Genomic DNA, 18,295 nt, shown 5'->3' with positions numbered 1-18,295 from the left:
AGATTTAATTAAACTTACCGTAAAATCTATTCAAGTCAATATCGCCTAGTTGATCCTAGATCAAATGATCTTAATCCAGATATGATTAGGCTCAATCTTGAAAGGCTATTCGTGTTCTTTGATTTGTTAGTTAAGCCTACTTTAGGTCGTGGTGATACGTACATTTTGGGAACACGGTAGTGCAATTGAGTGGGAGCGCTATCATAAACATGGAATCTATAGCTTCTATCTGGCGAATAGTAAGCAAAGGATGATCTCCTTCGAGCTTGACCAAACGAACATAAATGGTGGAGTACTCATTTCACATTAGCTGAAATATCATTTATACGGGGTCAAGTGTTTTAAGGAATAAATACATTGTAGGTGTAACGGTAATTTAATCCCTTTACGTTGTAGATCATTCATATAGAGGATCATTGATCACATTAGGATTATAACAATGGATAACTAATGATGTGTATATATGGTGGAACATATAGAGCATTCTATATACTGAGAGTGCAATTCTAAGTTCTATGCGTGGATTCAACGAAGAATTAATAAGTTAGTGAATTTTAGTGTTAAATTCTTGATCTACTTATTGGAAGCTCGGTTATATAGACCCATGGTCCCCCCACTAGTTGAGATAATGTTGCTTGTAAGACTCATGTAATTGGTTTTGATTAATCAATTATAATTCACGAGTTAGACTATGTCTATTTGTGAAATTTTCACTAAGTAAGGGCGAAATTGTAAAGAAGGAGTTAACAGGGGCATATTTGTTAATTATGATACTTTGTATGGTGCAATTAATAAATATGATAAATGACAATATTATTTAATAATTATTTATAGTTATTAAATAGTTAGAATTGGCATTTAAATGATTGAATTAGGAAATTGGCATTTTTGAGAAAATCAGATACAAAAAGTGTTAAAATTGCAAAATTGCAAAAAGCAAGGCCCAATCCACTAAGTGTAGGGCCAGCCACTTTTGTAGGAAATTTAAAATGATTTTTTCATTATTTTAATGCCATATAATTCAAATCAAACCCTAGTGGAATGCTATAAATAGATAGTGAAGGCTTCAGGAAAATAACACACTTTTCTTCTGACTTTTTCTATTCAGAAAAATTGAGCCTTCTCTCTCCCTATCTTTAGCTGACCACTCTCTCTCTCTTCTTCCTTGATAATTTCGAAATCCTTAGTGTATGAGTAGTGCCCACACACATCAAGTGATACCTCAATCATAGTGAGGAAGATCGTGAAGAAAGATCATCAAAGAAAGGAGTTTCAAGATCAAAGATTCGTAGAAAGAGATCCAGGTTCGATATTGATAATGCTCGCTACGTAAAGGAATCAAGGGCTAGATATCTGAACGGAAGGAGTCATTATATTCCGCTGCACCCAATGTAAGGTTTCTTAAACTTTATATGTGTTTATTTCATCGTTTTAGAAAGTTCATATTTAGGATGTTAATAAACATACTTGTGAGTAGATCTAAGATCCTGGTAAAATAAATTCCAACACAGACTTATATAGAGCATACTATATGTTTCACGATATACATATGCTATCTCATTTAACCATTGTTATAATCTTAATGTGATTAAAAGATCCTCTATATAGATGATTTACATCGAGATGGGACAAATTTACCGTTTCCACCCCTCAATGTATTTTGCCCCTTAAAACACTTAGTTACCTGTAAATGATGTTTTAGTGATCTAATATGTAGTCACTGAAACAAGAGCTCATCCATTTACTTCTATTTAACTAAGCTCGAAGGAAATTATCATTTGACTTCTATACACCAATAGAAGCTATAGATTCCATATTTATGTTCAGCACTCCCACTCAGTTATGCTATCATGTTCCCAAAATATACGTATCACCCTGACCCAAAAGTAGGCTTAACTAATAAATCAAAGAACATGAATAACACTCCTGAGATTGAGCCTAAGCATATCAGGATTTAGATTCTCTTAATCTAAGATCAACTTCTGATATTGACTTGGAAAGATACAACGGTAAGTTTATAATATCTTATCTAAGTTCAATATCGGTCCAGTCCAATGTATAATCTATACATTCGAAACTAGTATACTTTACCAATGTCCTGGAAAGAACATAACACTTAGTCCAAGTGTAAGTATACTTCATCGATGATTATCACATCAGTGTAAATCCAAAACACTGATGAACAGGGACTAAGTCTTTTGAATCATATAATCACAATCACATTCCACTGTATTGACAATACTGTAATTGTGAATGAATATATGTTCTGGATTTAACTGATTTTGTGTATATATTAAATATGTATATTAAACCATAAACATGTAGAATACATGTAAACTTAAATCACTTCAAAATTCTAAATTGATAACTAATCAGATTGTAATGGGTTTTATTTAGGGCACAAAACCCAACATCCACCTCCTTCTAAAGTACCTCCCGCTTGGCCTTCTCGTAGTTGAGACTCTCTTCCAAATCCTATTTCTCTTCGGTTAAGTTAGCGAGAAGAGTCCAGAGACCTTCCCTCTCATCTTTCAAAGTAATAAGATCCTTGGTCAGAGCGTCAATATTTGCTTCGAGCTGAACAGTGGACGACATATCCTTGATTTCCCGCTGCAGCTCCTCAACTCGCTTGTTGGCAGCCAAAAGTTTTTTATTCACCTCACCTAGCTTCTCACTCTTATCCTCGACCTCCTTCTTGGCATCCTCCACCTCCCTCTTCAAGTTGGTGGTTTTTTTATAGTCTTTAAAGCCATAGACTTTGCTTGGGAGTAGGTGCAGGCCATCTTCAAGTTGACCCGCACAAAGAAAAGTTAAAATCTGCACAGGTAAAAGATTAAGATAAAAACCAAAGGAAAAGTACATACTCGAGTAGCCTCCTTTAGTAGTCTTCCCATCAGTAGCTCAATGGACATGTCTTTCCCTCCGGACATTGATCGTTTACCTCAGGGAGCACCCAGTCCTGGTTAATTAGATCATCTCCTTACCCTTTTTTATTTTAGGGTTTAGTGCGACAGAAGTGCCTAAAGGTATTGTTATCTAAATTCAAAGAATACCTTGTGCTTATAATTCCCATGCATGCTTTGGCCCATTTGGCCTCAATAAGAGAAGTAAAATTACTTGATGTAATTCCTGTTGACATGTTGGCTCAACTGACTATTCATCGCGAAGAGATCGTGCAAGTAACCGTGATTGAGAAAGCCACTTGGATGACCCCAATCGTTACTTATTTAACAACAAGAAAACTCCCTGAAGATAAACTTGAGGCTAAAAGTTACGATATCGAGTTGCTCGATATGTCATTTATGACAACAAACTATATTGCATGATTTTTAGCCAACCGTTGCTTAAATGTATCGATGGAGACGAATGCAATTATATACTCCATGAAGTACATGGTGGTATTTGTGGCAATCACACCGAAAGTAATTCCCTTGCCTTGAAGATCATTCGACAAGATTATTACTGGCCAACCTTGCGAGTAGACGCGACCAATTTTGCCAAGAAATGTGATAATGTCAGTGAATTGCACCTACGTCAATAGACCACCAAGCCAGTTAAACTCTATCACTAGTCCCTGGCCATTTGCATTCTGGGCATAGATTTAATTGGCGAGTTACCAAAAGGAAAGGGGGGAATAAAATATGCAGTGGTCACAATAGACTATTTCACCAAGTGGGCTGAAGCCGAGGCTTTTGCAACAATAACACCTGCAAAGTTTGTCTATCGAGCTATTATTTGTAGGTTTGGCATTCCCTAAATATTAATCTCTGATAACAGAAAGTAATTCGATTGTAAGGAAATGCATAAACTTTTTCAATGATCTGGGGATTCAAAAAGCTTTTTCAGTAGTCGCATATCCTCAGAGTAATGGGCAAACAGAAGCAGTCAACAAAATCATCAAGGATACCATAAAAGGTAACCTTGAAGAGAAAAAAGGCATGTGGCCAGAAGAGCTTCCGCAAGTTTTGTGGTCATAAAACACGACTCCTCGCTCAACGACTGGTGAAACCCCCTTCTCACTGTCATATGGATGTGAAGTCATGTAACCAGTCGAGGTTGGAGCTAAGTCATTAAGAAGAGACGTTTTCAACGTCGAGACTAATACATAAAATCAGTTGATCTAACTCAATTTTTGGAAAGAGAAGCGCGATAGGCCCAATTAAAAAATGCGGCCTATCAACAGCCCACATCTCGCTATTTCAACTCCAAAGTTAAAGAAAGGAGTTTGCGAGTAGTAGATCTGATATTGCAAAGAGTCATGTTTAATACATGAAATTCTGTGCATGGCGTAATTGACAATAATTGGGAAGGCCCTTACCTAATCGCTAAAAAAATTGGTAATGCAACTTACCGATTATTCGATCTCAACGTCTCAGTTTTTCAGGGTTTCCAAATTTTTTTAAGTATTTATATCTTTTTCATGTTTATACTTAGAAAATATTCATCACACCAAGCTATAAATTAATTGCATGAGCGTACTTAGAAAAGAGATTAAAGTCTTTTTGAGGAATTAAGTTACAATTAAAGTACACATCAAATTTAGCGATAAAAAGTACTTAACAAAAGGAGTATCCCTGAAGGGATATGTTGTTCAAAAATATGGCAAAAGAAGTTGTCTTAAATACAAAATATGAGTACCCATGTGTTGGGTTTTGTGCCCTAAATAAAACCCTTTACAATCTGATTAGTTATCAATATAAGAAATTTGAAGTGATTTATGTTTGCATGAATTTTACATGCTAATGGTTTAATATGTTTATTACATTTACACACAAAATCAGTTAAGTCTAGATCATATGTTTATTCACAATTACAGTATCGTCAACAAAGTGGAATGTGATTGTGATCATATGAATCAAAAGACTAAGTCCCTGTTTCATCAGTGTTTTGGATTTACACTAATGTGATAAACAGCGATGATGTGTACTTACACTTGGAGTAAGTGTTATGTTCTTTCCAGGATATTAGTAAAGTATACTAGTTTCGAATGTATGGAGTATACATTGGACTGGACCGATATTGCAACTTAGTTAAGATATTATAAACTTACCGTCATATCTTTCCAAGTCAATATCAGTAGTTGATCTTAAGATTAAAAGAATCTAAATCCTGATATGCTTAGGCTCAACTCAGGAGTACTATTCATGTTCTTTGATTTATTAGTTAAGCCTACTTTTGGGTCAGGGTGATACGTATATTTTGGGAACATGATAGTATGATTGAGTGGGAGTGCTGAACATAAATATGGAATCTATAGCTTCTACTGGTGTATAGAAGTCAAGTGATGATTCCCTTCGAGCTTAGCTAAATAGAAGTAAATGGATGAGATCTTGTTTAAGTGACTAATTCTTAGATCACTAAACATCATTTACAGGTAGCTAAGTGTTTTAAGGGGCAAAATACGTTGAGGGGTGAGAACGGTAAAATTATCCCATCTCGATGTAAATCATCTATATAGAGGATCTTTGATAACAATAAGATTATAACAATGGTTAAATGAGATAGCATATCTATATCGTGGAACATATAATATGCTCTATATAAGTCTAAGAGTGCAATTCTAAGTTCTAAGAGTGGATTCAACGAAGAATTAATAAGCAGGAATTTACGTAGTAAATTCGGTTCACTTATTGGAAGCTCAGCATATAGATCCATGGTCCCCATTCTAGTTGAGACTATACTTCTTGTAAGACTCAATAATTGATTTGTGATTAATCAGTTATAATTCTAAAGTTAGACTATGTCTAATTTGTGAATTTTCACTAAGCAGGGGCGAAATTGTAAAGAAAAGAGATTCTAGGTTTATTTATTTATTAATAGACTTTATATGTCTAATTAATAATTAAATTAAATGACAATATTATTTAATAATCTATTTTAGTTATTAAATAATTAGTTTTGGCATTTAAAAGGTTAGAATTGGAAAATTAACGTTTTTGAGAAAATAGAAATAAAATTTGTGAAAACTGCAAAAACCAAGTGAGGCCCATGCCACTTGTAATGATTTTTCAAATTGATATTTTTATTATTTTAATGCCAAATAATTACTAACCTAAACCTTGTAGTTGCCTATAAATAGAAAGTGATGGCTCAGTCAAATCACAAGTTTTCATAACCTTTTCTGTCAGAAAATTCTTCTTCAGAAAACTGAGCCTTCCCTCTCTCTCTATAGCCGAAATCAACTCTCTCTCTTTTCCTCTTCATATTTTTGAAACCCTCAGTGATAGAGTAGTGCCCACACACAGCAAGTGGTACCTCAATCATAGATTGGAAGACTGTGAAGGATCACACACAAAGAGATGGACATTCCGGCTCAGATCTCTATAATACTTTGCGACAGAAAGGATACAAGGGTTAGAGATCTGAGTGGAAGGAGACATTAATTCCGCTGCAACCAATGTAAGGTTTTCTTAACTTTATATGTGTTTATTTATCGTTTTAGAAAGTTCATATTTAGGGTGTTAAACAACATACTTGTGAATAGATCTAAGATCCTGGTAAAATAAATTCCAGCACCATGTACCGCTTAAAAGAAGTTTGACAATAGAAATAAAAAGATTAAGCGACAGGAGCAATGGAATCGCTTACGACCTTGCTTATACCATCTGCGACTTTAGCAACTGTTGCAGCTTCAGCATCATTGGGAAAAAGATTTCCACCTAGCCCTTGAGTCTCGATAGGCGACATGGTACGGAAACCATTGTCCATCTTGACTACCTCTGGCCCGAAAATAGAAAAGTCAAATTTCGATAGTTTGGTCAGGGTGGTGTATATATTATCAGAAATATCCTGGTCATATGCCTTCGTCACATTCTCCTTTTCATGTCTTCCTCCAATTTCTTGACTCGCATTTTTAGAGTCTTGACCTATACTTCCACCTGACCTTTTGACTTTGCCGAGATCCTCGACTTCCTTATCTTTGACAGCCGCGTCTAATTTTGCTTTCTTTAGACCCTCTTAAAGAGTCGAGTTTAGTTTCTTTAGAAGATCGAGATCCTTAAAACTCGCAACAAAAGCTCACGAAAACATTGTCATGAATTACGAGGCAAGTTCAGCTAAATGAGTTAGTAGATCCTCGGTAGGAGTCCCCTCGACTTTTGAAAGAAACTCATCGCTCACGAACTTGTCCTAGAGAACCATGATGTCGCAAGCCTTGATAGCAGGATCGATCATAACTTTCTTTCCCTTATCCTGAGCAACTTTCTGTTGTTTTTTCGACGAGTCAGCTGCTTGGGTAGGAACGAGGTCACTTTTCCTCTTCTGAGGAATCGCAGATGATGGCGTCCCAGTACTAGCCTTAGACTTGTGATTGAAAATTGGAGCTTGTTTCAAAAAATTCATGTCTGCAAGAAGAATGACAAGTAAGGATTTGATAGGGTAAAATAATATTGTTTAGTAATATACTAGATTATATTACCTGATGTTGGTCTCAAGGTTTGCTTGGATAGACGCTTGTCTATTCTTTCCTTTTGCTTCTCGGAAGGCTTTTTGCACACTGGTTCTCACTGAAGTTTAGCATCCTCTAGGATGAGCTTGTGCTCTCACAATTTTGTAGTTGTACACAATAAACGCCATTCGCAATCTTACACGGGAAGGTCTCTTAAGACTTTAGTGATTTCTAGACGAATAGGGTCCAGTATAGATCGAACTAGTCTATCTACAAACAAGGAAAGTAAAAATTAGCGTCTATCAAACAATGAAAATAAATACAAAGTGTAAAAGTACACAACGTAGGAGGTCGACGATTGAAGTCAATCCTGACCCCTGGTATCGAGCTAATCTATCTGCAAACAAGGAAAGTAAAAATTAACGTCTATAAAATAATGAAAATAAATACAAAGTGTAAAAGTATGCGACGTACGAGGTCGGTGATTGAAGTCAATCCTAACCCCCGGCATCTTAAATGAGTGGAACCATTTTAATTTCCAATCCCCTAAATTGGAAATTGTGCCTTCTACCCTATTTATTTCAGAATTGGCCCATTTACTAAAGCAGTATAAGCCATTATCATAACCAACGCTCTCTACGTCATAAAAAAAGCCAAAATCTTTGACTGTTGGTTCTCCTCGTGCATACTCCATATACATCGCATAAAACCCTAGAATTATGCGGTAGCTGTTTGGGGTGAGCTAGAAAGGAGAGACGTCATAGTAAGAAAGAATGTCCTTCATGAAAGGATGGAAGGGCAGCGTTACCCCACATCGAAGAATAGGAATTGAAACCACCACATTTTGTGTTAGGATGATCGCAGGATTCGTCAAAGGAAGATGAGGTCGTTGTGTTTGCAAAGGCTTAGGAGTAGCCGTGTGAACCAAATCCAACCTCACAAATGTTGACTTATCATATTTCTTGACCCGTGAGACTAGATCCTTGTAGGAGAAATGTTCGTTTAGTTGAGCATTGTCAACAGAATCTATCTCACTACCTTCACCTTCCTCTTCGTCCTCCTTTTCACGGTCTGGTAACTCGTTGTCCTCACCCATTTCTTCGACTTCAGTATCTAAGGCATGTCATGAATGAACGAGGTAACCTTGGGCTGACACCGTGGACTCGCTATAGTGCACTTCTAAACTCATTGGTTTCGCTAAAACCTGAACCACTGTCTATCTCGTTTGTAGACAATGAGCCCTCATGAGCTTTGACTACAGGAGCCTCACCCTCTGACATCAAGGTTAGGATAAAGCTGTTGCTCCTTTCTGATTCATATGCGAAGGCTCCCTCTTTAGAGTTGTACCTCTGGCTATCTGACAGGTCGCTCATCTGAAAGATAGAAGATCTTTTCAGTATGGTGCGAGTGCAATTTTAACGAGTTAAGTGCCCTCACCCGCGTTATAAAAAAATTTAGAACTAGCCGTGTATCTCTAAAAATGGCTGGGTGTTTCTCAGTGTCATAAGGGTCATATCGCTACATGAACATTAAGTCACGGAGAAACACCCACCATTTCGAGAATCTAGTCAGTTCCAACAAATGAATAAAATGCGAGAAAGATGAAAACTAGCTGTATGTCTCAAGAAATGGTTGGGCGTGTCGTAGTATCCCAAGGGGCATGCGATGATCGTATGAACATTAAGTTAATGTGACACACCCACCATTTTGAGAGCTTATATAGTTTTCATAGCAAAAAATACATATAACTAAGAAAATGCCTAAGAGTTAAAAAGTCTAAAAACGGGGTCAAAAAGTTTAACTATTCAAATATTTGAAGGAAAACTTGCGAGAATTCAAGATATTCTTTGTAAAACTCACAAACATTTGAAGTGTTCTTCCCGAAACTCGCGAGTATTCAAGTTTCAGGCATGTATTTTCCAAAAAAATACAGTATTTTGCCTAAACTACGAAAGGAAAGTAGTAAATCCTATTGTTTCATGCGTTTTCTACCCCTAAAAACACAGAACGCGTACAAATTCTCAAGAAAAAGAAAATGGTTATAAAAAAGATAAATCACTAACCTTGAAATACAGTTCTTCCTGGATGATTCTGTAAGTAGTGAAGCCTTCAAAATCGTTCTCAGTTAAAAGAAATTCAAAAATTTCAAAAGAATTTTGAGAATTTGAAAATCCGAGTAAGGGAAAGGGAGAGACGGAAATGAGTAAGGATTATTTTGTATCATGGGGTTTAAATACTGGTATCCCTAATTTATTGGGATGGAGACACATGGCAAAGGAATGCCTAAGGTCTCTCAATCCAACAGTTACTAATGAACACGCCTGCACGTACCCTGAAGGGTTCTAATGATGTGGCACCTCAAAGGAAAAAAATAATAATTATAGCTGTCTTTTTGAAACCCTCGACAAGACAACCAAGAGTCACCATCTCGTGACAACCAGTTGCTGCCTCTCTCTTATAGTTTCCCTCATGACATGGCTGTCAATCGCGAAACAAGGGGCATGTGTTATAGTGTGAATTTTACCTAGAAACTCAAGATCAGGCTCCCATAAGAATGACACGTGGACTCACATCCCTTGAGGGTTGCTGAGTTATCAGAAGAGGGCCTCTCGAGAATAAACCTCGCCTGAACCAAGCTCAGCAAGATGATGTGACCTTGATAGTATCTAATCACATTATTATGCCTTGCATGACGTAGGACCAAGAAGGAAATTTTCAATTCTCGCACATCCTGAGTTGTCGACGCTAACAAGGTATCCGTATACGGGACTCGATTAGGACACAGATACCTTAACACGAGACTCATTAGTCTAGTGTTAATAGGAACACACCCTAAGCCTGCGAGGTTGTGCGAGTATATGAACAGGCAACTCACACTATATGAAGATCGCGTACGTTGCTGTATTTAGTTAAACAGATTGAAACTATTTTTTCATTTATTCCATATTCAATGTAAAACAATTCAATAATTAAGTTTTGTGCAATCGAAGGAACACTTGCTATATAGATAAAGGAGTGATCTAGTATAAATAAGAAGAAGACAGAAATCGTTGCAACAGTGGACTAAGCAGACCGTGATCTGACTGAACCACTATACTTTTTCGTGTTCATTGCGTTTATCAGTTTTTCAAGTTTGTCTGTGTAGTCTCATTTGAATACTCGCCATTCTAGGTTGAGTACTCGCGCTTTTTTATTAAATAATTATATTGTTATTTTTATTTGGTGTTGTCAAAATTCCTCCAACAACAAGGGGATTTTTGAAAATCTCTGACATTTTTCATATTTTTCCACATAGGCATTTGAGTCATCAATCATTGTTGGTCAGAAGTAACCTTGCCTTAGTATTTTCTTAGATAAACTTTGCCACCTAGCATGATTGCCACAAAAGCCTTCATGAACTTCAAACAAGAATCGTGTAGCTTCCTCATTTGTTACACATCTCAATAATGGCATGGCGAAACCTCTTTTGTATATCACACCATCCATTATTATGTACCAAGAAGCTTTTCTCATTATTTTTTCAAGCTTCATTCTTATTGTTCAGAAGTTCACCAGTGATAAGATAGGTTGCTATAAGAGTCATCCAATTTGGTGTGTTGTTTATCATCTCAATCTCCTTTATGCATGTGATGGTAGGCTCTTTTAGAAATTAGGTTGGGACTAAGGTTACTTTGTTTGTTACTGTGTTGCTCACCAGTCGTGCTAGTGCATCAACTGTTACACTTTCTTCCCTTAGAATCTTCTTGAGGGCGTATCCCTTAAATTGTGCAAGTAGGTCGTGGATCTTACTAAGATATGCCACCATTGTTTCTCCTCAAGCTGTGTATTATGCTAGGACATGATTTACCACCAATTATGAATCACTATAAATTTCTAAATACTCAGCACGTACTTCCCAAGAAAGTTTTAAACTGGCAATGAGTGCTTCATATTTTGCCTCATTATTGGATGCCTTGAATCTAAACTTGATTGCTCTATGCAAGGGTTGCCCTCCCAAATATGATGAGAGCAATCCCAGCCCTAGACAATTGGTCAGTGACTGATCCGTCCATGTGTAACTTCCAGATTAGCTTATCTTCACAGTTTCCTTCTGAGGGGGTGCTTTTTCTTGCTCCCTTTCTCGCTCGAGATTATCTTTTAAACTGCTTGCCTCCTTGCTTGTGCATTCAACCACAAAATCTGTTAAAGCTTGTCTTTTTACTGCTATGCCCCAACTCAATTTCCACTTGAGCAGCCAACCAGATGCATCTAGCTTTAGCAAAACTTGGCGTAAAGGTTGGTTGGTGTACACCCAAATTGGAAGAGCTTGCAAGTAGGGCCTTAAATTTCTTGTGGATAGGATCAAACAGTAAGTCCATTTTTCAATTAGGGGGTATTGAATCTCAACCTCAGCTAGTCTTTTGCTGATATAGTAGATTGGATGTTGAACATTGTTGTCTTCTCTTATCATCACGACACTCACAGCATGCTCGGTGACTACAATGTAGATTCCTAACTCTTCTCCGTCCAGAGGTTTTGAGAGTATGGAGGGTTGTGCAAGTTATTGTTTTGTTCACTCAAACTTCTTATTACCTCAGAGGACGTTGAAGAAAGGAACACACTTGTCTGTTAATTTTGACACAAATATACTTTGTGAGACTATCCAACCAGTTAGGCTTTGCACTTCTTGCACCTTTGTTGGTGATTTCATATCTAGGAGGGCTTGAATTTTCTCTGGATTAGCTTCTAATCCTCAAGCATTAATAAGAAATTCAAGAAACTTACCTGAGCTAACCCCTAAGGAACCCTTTAAGGGATTAAGTTTCATGGTGTATTTTTTAACGATTTTGAAGCATTCATCTAGATCCTCTATGTGCCCCCCATCCTTCTTAGAGATAATGAGTATTTCATCAACATATACTTCCATGTTACATCTGATCTAATCCTTGAACATCTTGTTGACTAACCTTTGGTAGGTAGCTCAAACATTCTTGAGGCCAAATGGCATAACTTTGTAGCAATATAGACCAATATCTGCTTAGAAACTAGTGTGCTCTTGGTAAGGTGGATGCAATCTTATTTGATTATACCCTCAATGGGCATCCATAAAGCTTAGGATTTCATGGTCAGTTATTGCATCCACAAGTTGATCGATCTTTAGAAGTAGAAAATAGTCTTTAGGGCATGCCTAGTTGAGGTTAGTGAAATCGATGCATACTCGCAATTTCTTGATTAGCTTGGGTACTAGTACGGGGTTAGCTACCCAGGCTGGGTAGAAAGCTTCAATTATGAATCTATTTATGCAGAGCATTTCTACTTCTTCTTTTAGTTCTTGTGCATATTCTTTGTCCAATAATCTCCTTTTTTGGTAGACGGGACAAAAGTTTGGATCATATTGAGGGCATGAGACATGATTGTTAGATTGATCTCGACCATGTCTTCATGGGACCATGCAAAAATGTTGAGGTTTTCTCTTAGAAATTTTATTAAAGCTAATTTTATTTCGAGCAACGAACCCTTACCAATTTTGAGTTTCCTAGTCGACATGGTAGGATCAATTTCAACTTCCTCTAGCTCTTCCACTAGCCCAACATTTGTGTTAGGTTCCCCAAGGTAGGGGTCCATATCTTCATCCCCGCCTTGGGCGAATTCCTATTAAGAATTGCTTTTACCCTTTTCTGAACTCTAGACAAAATTGTCTTCCTTTTTATCCTCAGATAAAGCGAGGTTATAACATTCTCGTGCAGTTCTTTGGTTTCCTTTCAGACCGTCCACTCCATTTCTTATTGGAAATTTTACACATAGGTGGAATACTAAAGTGATACCCTTCAAGTCATATAAGGTTGGTCGACTGTTGCGATATTTAGCACACGCAAGTGTACGTATCGTTTCAAGTAGTAGACTCACTAGGAGTGAGGTCGATCCCACAGGGAGTGTAGTTAAGTACGTTAAAATTAAATTTTTACTTCTATTTGATTAAATAAAAGATAGGAAAAAAAAACAATGAAGTATAAGAAAAATAGTTGGATGCAACGATTCGAGAAAATTGATAGTTAATAAACTAGGGTGTCGATTTCAATTGCTTTTATTGAATATGGCCTAATATGATTATTTTCCTAATATTAATTCCTATGCAATAGCAGGTTTACTAAGGTAATTTATAGTCTTCTCAGATATATAAACCTCAATTACATGTAAACTTTCTACTCTCGTGATAAATTTAACATGCAACAGGCATTAAACACGAAACCTACATAAGCATTATCTAAACCATATAGGTACTCTCGTCCTATATCGAAATTCAGTTCTATTCTACTATAGCATATTTGACACTCACTTCTCAGATCTCGCATCAAAATCATAGACAGTTAATTGGTGATCAGGCAATTAAAAGTAATTAAGCACAAATAAAATAGAATATATAGAAATTAGGGGGAAAATAAATCATATTAAAACCATAAATAATGTCAAACAATATCCATCTAACCCTAATAAAGTGTTTAGTTACTCATGTTCATTGAAGCACAAATACACATATTAACTGATAGAAAAGAGATGAAAAATAGAGAAGAGAAGAAAAAAAGAATGCTGAAAACCCTGAGCAGTATGTCTCCAGTATTGCAGTTGATCTCTCTACTCTGTATCTGAACTCTCACTTTTTTTCTCTCTGAAATTGCTTGATGAAATCAACTCTCTTCTGCTCTTTATATAGGCATTCAGGGCCTAAAAAGATGGAAAAACGCACATGTTAAATGCCCATTCGAACTAGGAAACCCCCAACACCCACGTGAGATAAAAATACGATTTTTGTGCTGTTTAGGGAGGCGGGCCGCGGCATGCTAAAGCCATGCCGCGGCCCGTGTTGGAAGCGATTTTTCTGCTGCGTCGACTGATAGTATTTTGGCCATAACTCTCTCAATATTGCTCGGAATTGGACGATTCAAGATGTTCCGGAAAGATAAAAGAGAGATCTAGAACTTTTGTGTTTTGACTTTTTCCAAAATTAAATCAGAAGACAATCGAATTCAGGCTTGAAGTTTCAGCTTTATTTTCTTGCACAGTTTTCTCTATTTTAAATATCATGATATTTTTATCTTTTTCTTATCTTTTTCTCTGATATTTTTCTAATCTTCTTCTATTTTAAATCTGCAAAAATAAAAGATAACAAGCGTAAAAATGCTCCAAACACGATTAAAACTCAATTAAAAATATACTAAACTTAATCTAAAATTAATACTAAAAATAATCTAACAAATTCCCCCAAACTAAGCTTTTACTCGTCCTCGAGTAAAACACTAAACAAACATTAAACAAGTCAATCTCCAAAACATGAGTAATTTTCAAGTAGCTTCAATAACATGATTATGAAAAAAAAAATTCACTTATGCATATAATCCAGAATTTCAGTTCAATTACACCATTGACAGATCTCAATTTATTTTCATTTAGCTCGTGAAACCATAGAATGCAATTAACTAACAATTAAACCACTTTATGCATGCCAATTACAATCATCAATCCACTAACCTAAAATTCTATATGCTTGCAATACTTACTATTCTCCACTAATATAGATTAATGCACAACTAAGAATCAGAAGGTCTTTCTAGGCTTGTAATGTTAGGCTTAGGATAAAGGTAGTTGAAATGGTCATTTAGGCTTGTCTATACCATAAGCTTCTCCAATCATGTCACCCAAAATATTTTTCACACAATCCCAATACCCCTTTTTCTAATTGTATGAGAGATATATTTTTTCAACAAGGTTGCAACAACTTTATAATTATCTTTCTTGTTTTTTTTTTTTTATTTGACATTGGTTGTTAGATTTTTCTTTCTTTTCTCTTCTTTTTTTTTTTCAAGATGTTGCCAATCAATTTTTTTCTTATATTCTCTCAATTTTCACACCTTTTCCACACATACAACAAACTTTCCATCCAAATTCTCTCAAACTAAAGATCTACTTATGGTATGACTAGGTTTGAAATTTTAGATATTTATGGGTTTATCTTTTTAGGCTCAATATGTGTAGAACAAAGAATAGGTTAAGGCTCAAAAAGGGTAACTAGGATAAAATTATAGGGATGGCTTAAAAGGTACAATCGATCCAAACAAATGCCTAAATCACTTTCCTAGTCATGCATAATTTATTATTTCGCCTCAAATAGCAAGCAAGCAAGTTCTATAATTTATTTCAAACAATTTTCCACATTCCACAATCAGCATACATAAAATAATTCAATTAGTAGCAAATTACCTAATATGATTCCATGCTCAAAATTGAAATTAGTCAAGAATGTAATATAACCAAGCACACGGATTTTTCGAAAAATAAATGAACTTTTCAAATCATGCTATCTACCTACTTTCAAATTGACTCACATTAATCAAATTGACTCAAAACAATAAATACTAAAAACTAAAAATTAAAAGACATAAAACTCTAAGAAAAAAATTGAAGTCACCCCCTTCCCCCCAAACTAAAGTGACACATTGTCCCCAATGTGACATTAAAGAAAAAGGAAAGGAAACTTACCTGAGCGCCACATCAGTATGGCGGTGGAGGTGGTGGCGGGTAGAATCCACCTCTCGCATCCATGAGGGCCTTTGTGCCAAACGAAGAAAACTGACCTCCAATGTTGCAAATTTTAAAGCTTTCCTTAGATTGAGAGTCACCTTCATATTTCCCACACAACAGTCTTTTCATACGTCGTCGAACAGTTCGAAATCGTTCTTTAGACTTCCCTTTCGTCTTGTCGGTAGTGACTTCTCGACCATCCTTTACAACTTCCAGTCGACAACAAGTAGGAATTTCAGTTGCAGCAAATACTTTGAAAGTCTCTTCTTCTTTTTGAACACGCAACTTTAACTCCCCCTTCTGTGCATCAATTAATGCTCTTCCCGTTGCTAGGAATGGTCTTCCCAAGATGATAGGAATATTCTCATCTTCTTCCATGTCAAGTATTAAGAAATCAGCAGGGAAGATGAACTTACCAACCTTTACCAAGACATCTTCAATTATACCCCGAGGATGAGTCAAAGACCGATCTGCCATTTGTAAAGTAACTGTTGTGGGTTTGGCTTCCCCTAATTTTAATCTTTTGAACATTGATAGGGGCATTAAGTTGATACTGGCTCCCAGATCACATAAAGCTTTTGTTTGTATAGAACCCCCTATTGAGCATGGGATGTTGAAACTACCCGGATCTTTTAGCTTGGGTGGTAGTTTCTTTTGCGAGACCGCACTCGCACTCTTCGTTAAGTGCCACCATCTCAAATTCTTCCAACTTTCTTTTCTTAGATAGGATATCTTTCATGAACTTTAGATAAGTTGGCATCTGTTCCAAAGCCTCTATGAATGGGATGTTGATATGCAGTTTCTTGAATATTTCAAGGAATTTTGAAAACTGCTTATCTATCTTATTCTTCTGAAGTCTTTGAGGATAAGGAATTTTGATGTGATGGTCAATGCTGATGGGTGGTGGAGTTTCTTTTTGTTGAAGACTGTCAGTAGTCTTCTTCTTTGTTGTTGTTGGTGCTGGATGTTCATCTTCTTCAATCTCTGGCTTTGCTTGGCTCGGGCCATCATAACTCTTTCCACTCCTCAAGGAGATTGCTTTACATTGCTCTTGTCCTTTTACCTCACTAGTGCTAGGTGAATTTTCTTGAGCTTGTTTTGCCACTTGAGTAGCCAATTGTTCCATCTGAGTTTCTAGAGTTTTAATAGAGGATCTAGTCTCCATCATGAATTGGAGCAATAAATCGGCTTGGATATTGGATCCTCCACTAGGACTTTGTTGTTGCGTTGTTGTTGGTTTTGTTGGGCCGATTTCTCGCCGGTAGAACGCCTGCTGGTTGCGCCCATAATTATTATTTTGGGCATAGTTTCCAATGGCTTTTGCTTGATCCATTGGTAAACTATTCACATCCACCGGACATTCCTCATAGGGGTGAGGACCTCCACATAGCTCACAAACCACCTGAGCTTGTTTTACTTGAACAGTTATCAGTTTGTTAGGGCCTCTACCGAGCATCAACTTGGTAATAGCATCCACTTCATACACACCCGCAACTTTTAGATGGACCTCTTTCTGTTGACCATTGTTGGTTAGTCATGGCCATCTCTTCAAGTAATTCAAAGGCCTCATTAGCACTTTTCCTCATGAAAACTCCACCGGCCGCATCTATGAGTGTTCGGGTTTCATTCATCAACCCATTGTAAAAGTTGTGCACTTGCAGCCACTTCTCAATCCCATGATTAGGGCACTTTCTCAGTAAGTCCTTGAACCTCTCCCATGCTTCATAAAGAGATTCACTGTCCTGTTGGGTGAAGTTATTGATATCAGCTCTCAGCTTGGCAATCTTTGCAGGAGGAAAGAACTTGGATAGGAATTTCAGGGCCAATTCCTCCCAAGTGTTGATAGAATGAGTTGGTAAAGAAATAAAACAACTTTTGGCTCGTTCCCTTAGTGAGAATGGGAACAGCCTTAGTCTGATGGCGTCATCGCTAACTCCGTTCATCTTGAATGTCTGACACAATTCTTCGAAGTTGGCGAGGTGCATGTTTGGGTCTTCTGACGGCAGTCCCCCAAACTGGACTGAAGATTGGACCATCTGCAGTATGGCTGGCTTGATTTCAAAATTGTTTGCGTCAACAGCAGGTGGCCTTATGCAGGATCGGGCCCCTGTTAAGTTAGGAAGTAAGTAGTCCCTCAGGCTACGGTCATTATTGTTATGTCCATTAGCCTGGTCTTCTACACCTCCTCCGTTGTGTCCATTGTTGCCATTATTGGCGTTGTCAGCCATGACTTCTTCTTGTTCAATCTCTAGTGCCGCTCTTTCCAATTTCCTCCTCCTTCTGTTTCTTCTACATGTCTTTTCTATCTCAGGATCAACAGGTAATCTGGCAATTGGACCTTGACTTCTCATA

General features: G+C 36.9%; 1 protein-coding gene and 1 non-coding gene across 2 annotated transcripts; one reads left to right on the top strand and one right to left on the bottom strand.

The window, feature by feature from the left end:
• Positions 1-11,453: 11,453 nt before the first annotated feature.
• LOC133031248 (uncharacterized) lies at positions 11,454-11,837 on the bottom strand. The gene has a single exon (XM_061104706.1). It carries the CDS (start codon positions 11,835-11,837, stop codon positions 11,454-11,456), a length of 384 nt encoding a protein of 127 aa, XP_060960689.1.
• Positions 11,838-17,614: 5,777 nt separating this feature from the next.
• LOC115715507 (small nucleolar RNA R71) lies at positions 17,615-17,721 on the top strand. Its single transcript, XR_004011375.2, has one exon. It is a non-coding gene; the product is annotated as a small nucleolar RNA R71 (small nucleolar RNA).
• The last annotated feature ends 574 nt before the right edge of the window (positions 17,722-18,295 follow it).

The sequence above is a fragment of the Cannabis sativa genome, chromosome 9, assembly GCF_029168945.1.
Source record: "Cannabis sativa cultivar Pink pepper isolate KNU-18-1 chromosome 9, ASM2916894v1, whole genome shotgun sequence".
NCBI lineage: Eukaryota > Viridiplantae > Streptophyta > Magnoliopsida > Rosales > Cannabaceae > Cannabis > Cannabis sativa.
This window is presented reverse-complemented; position numbering and strand designations above follow the sequence as displayed.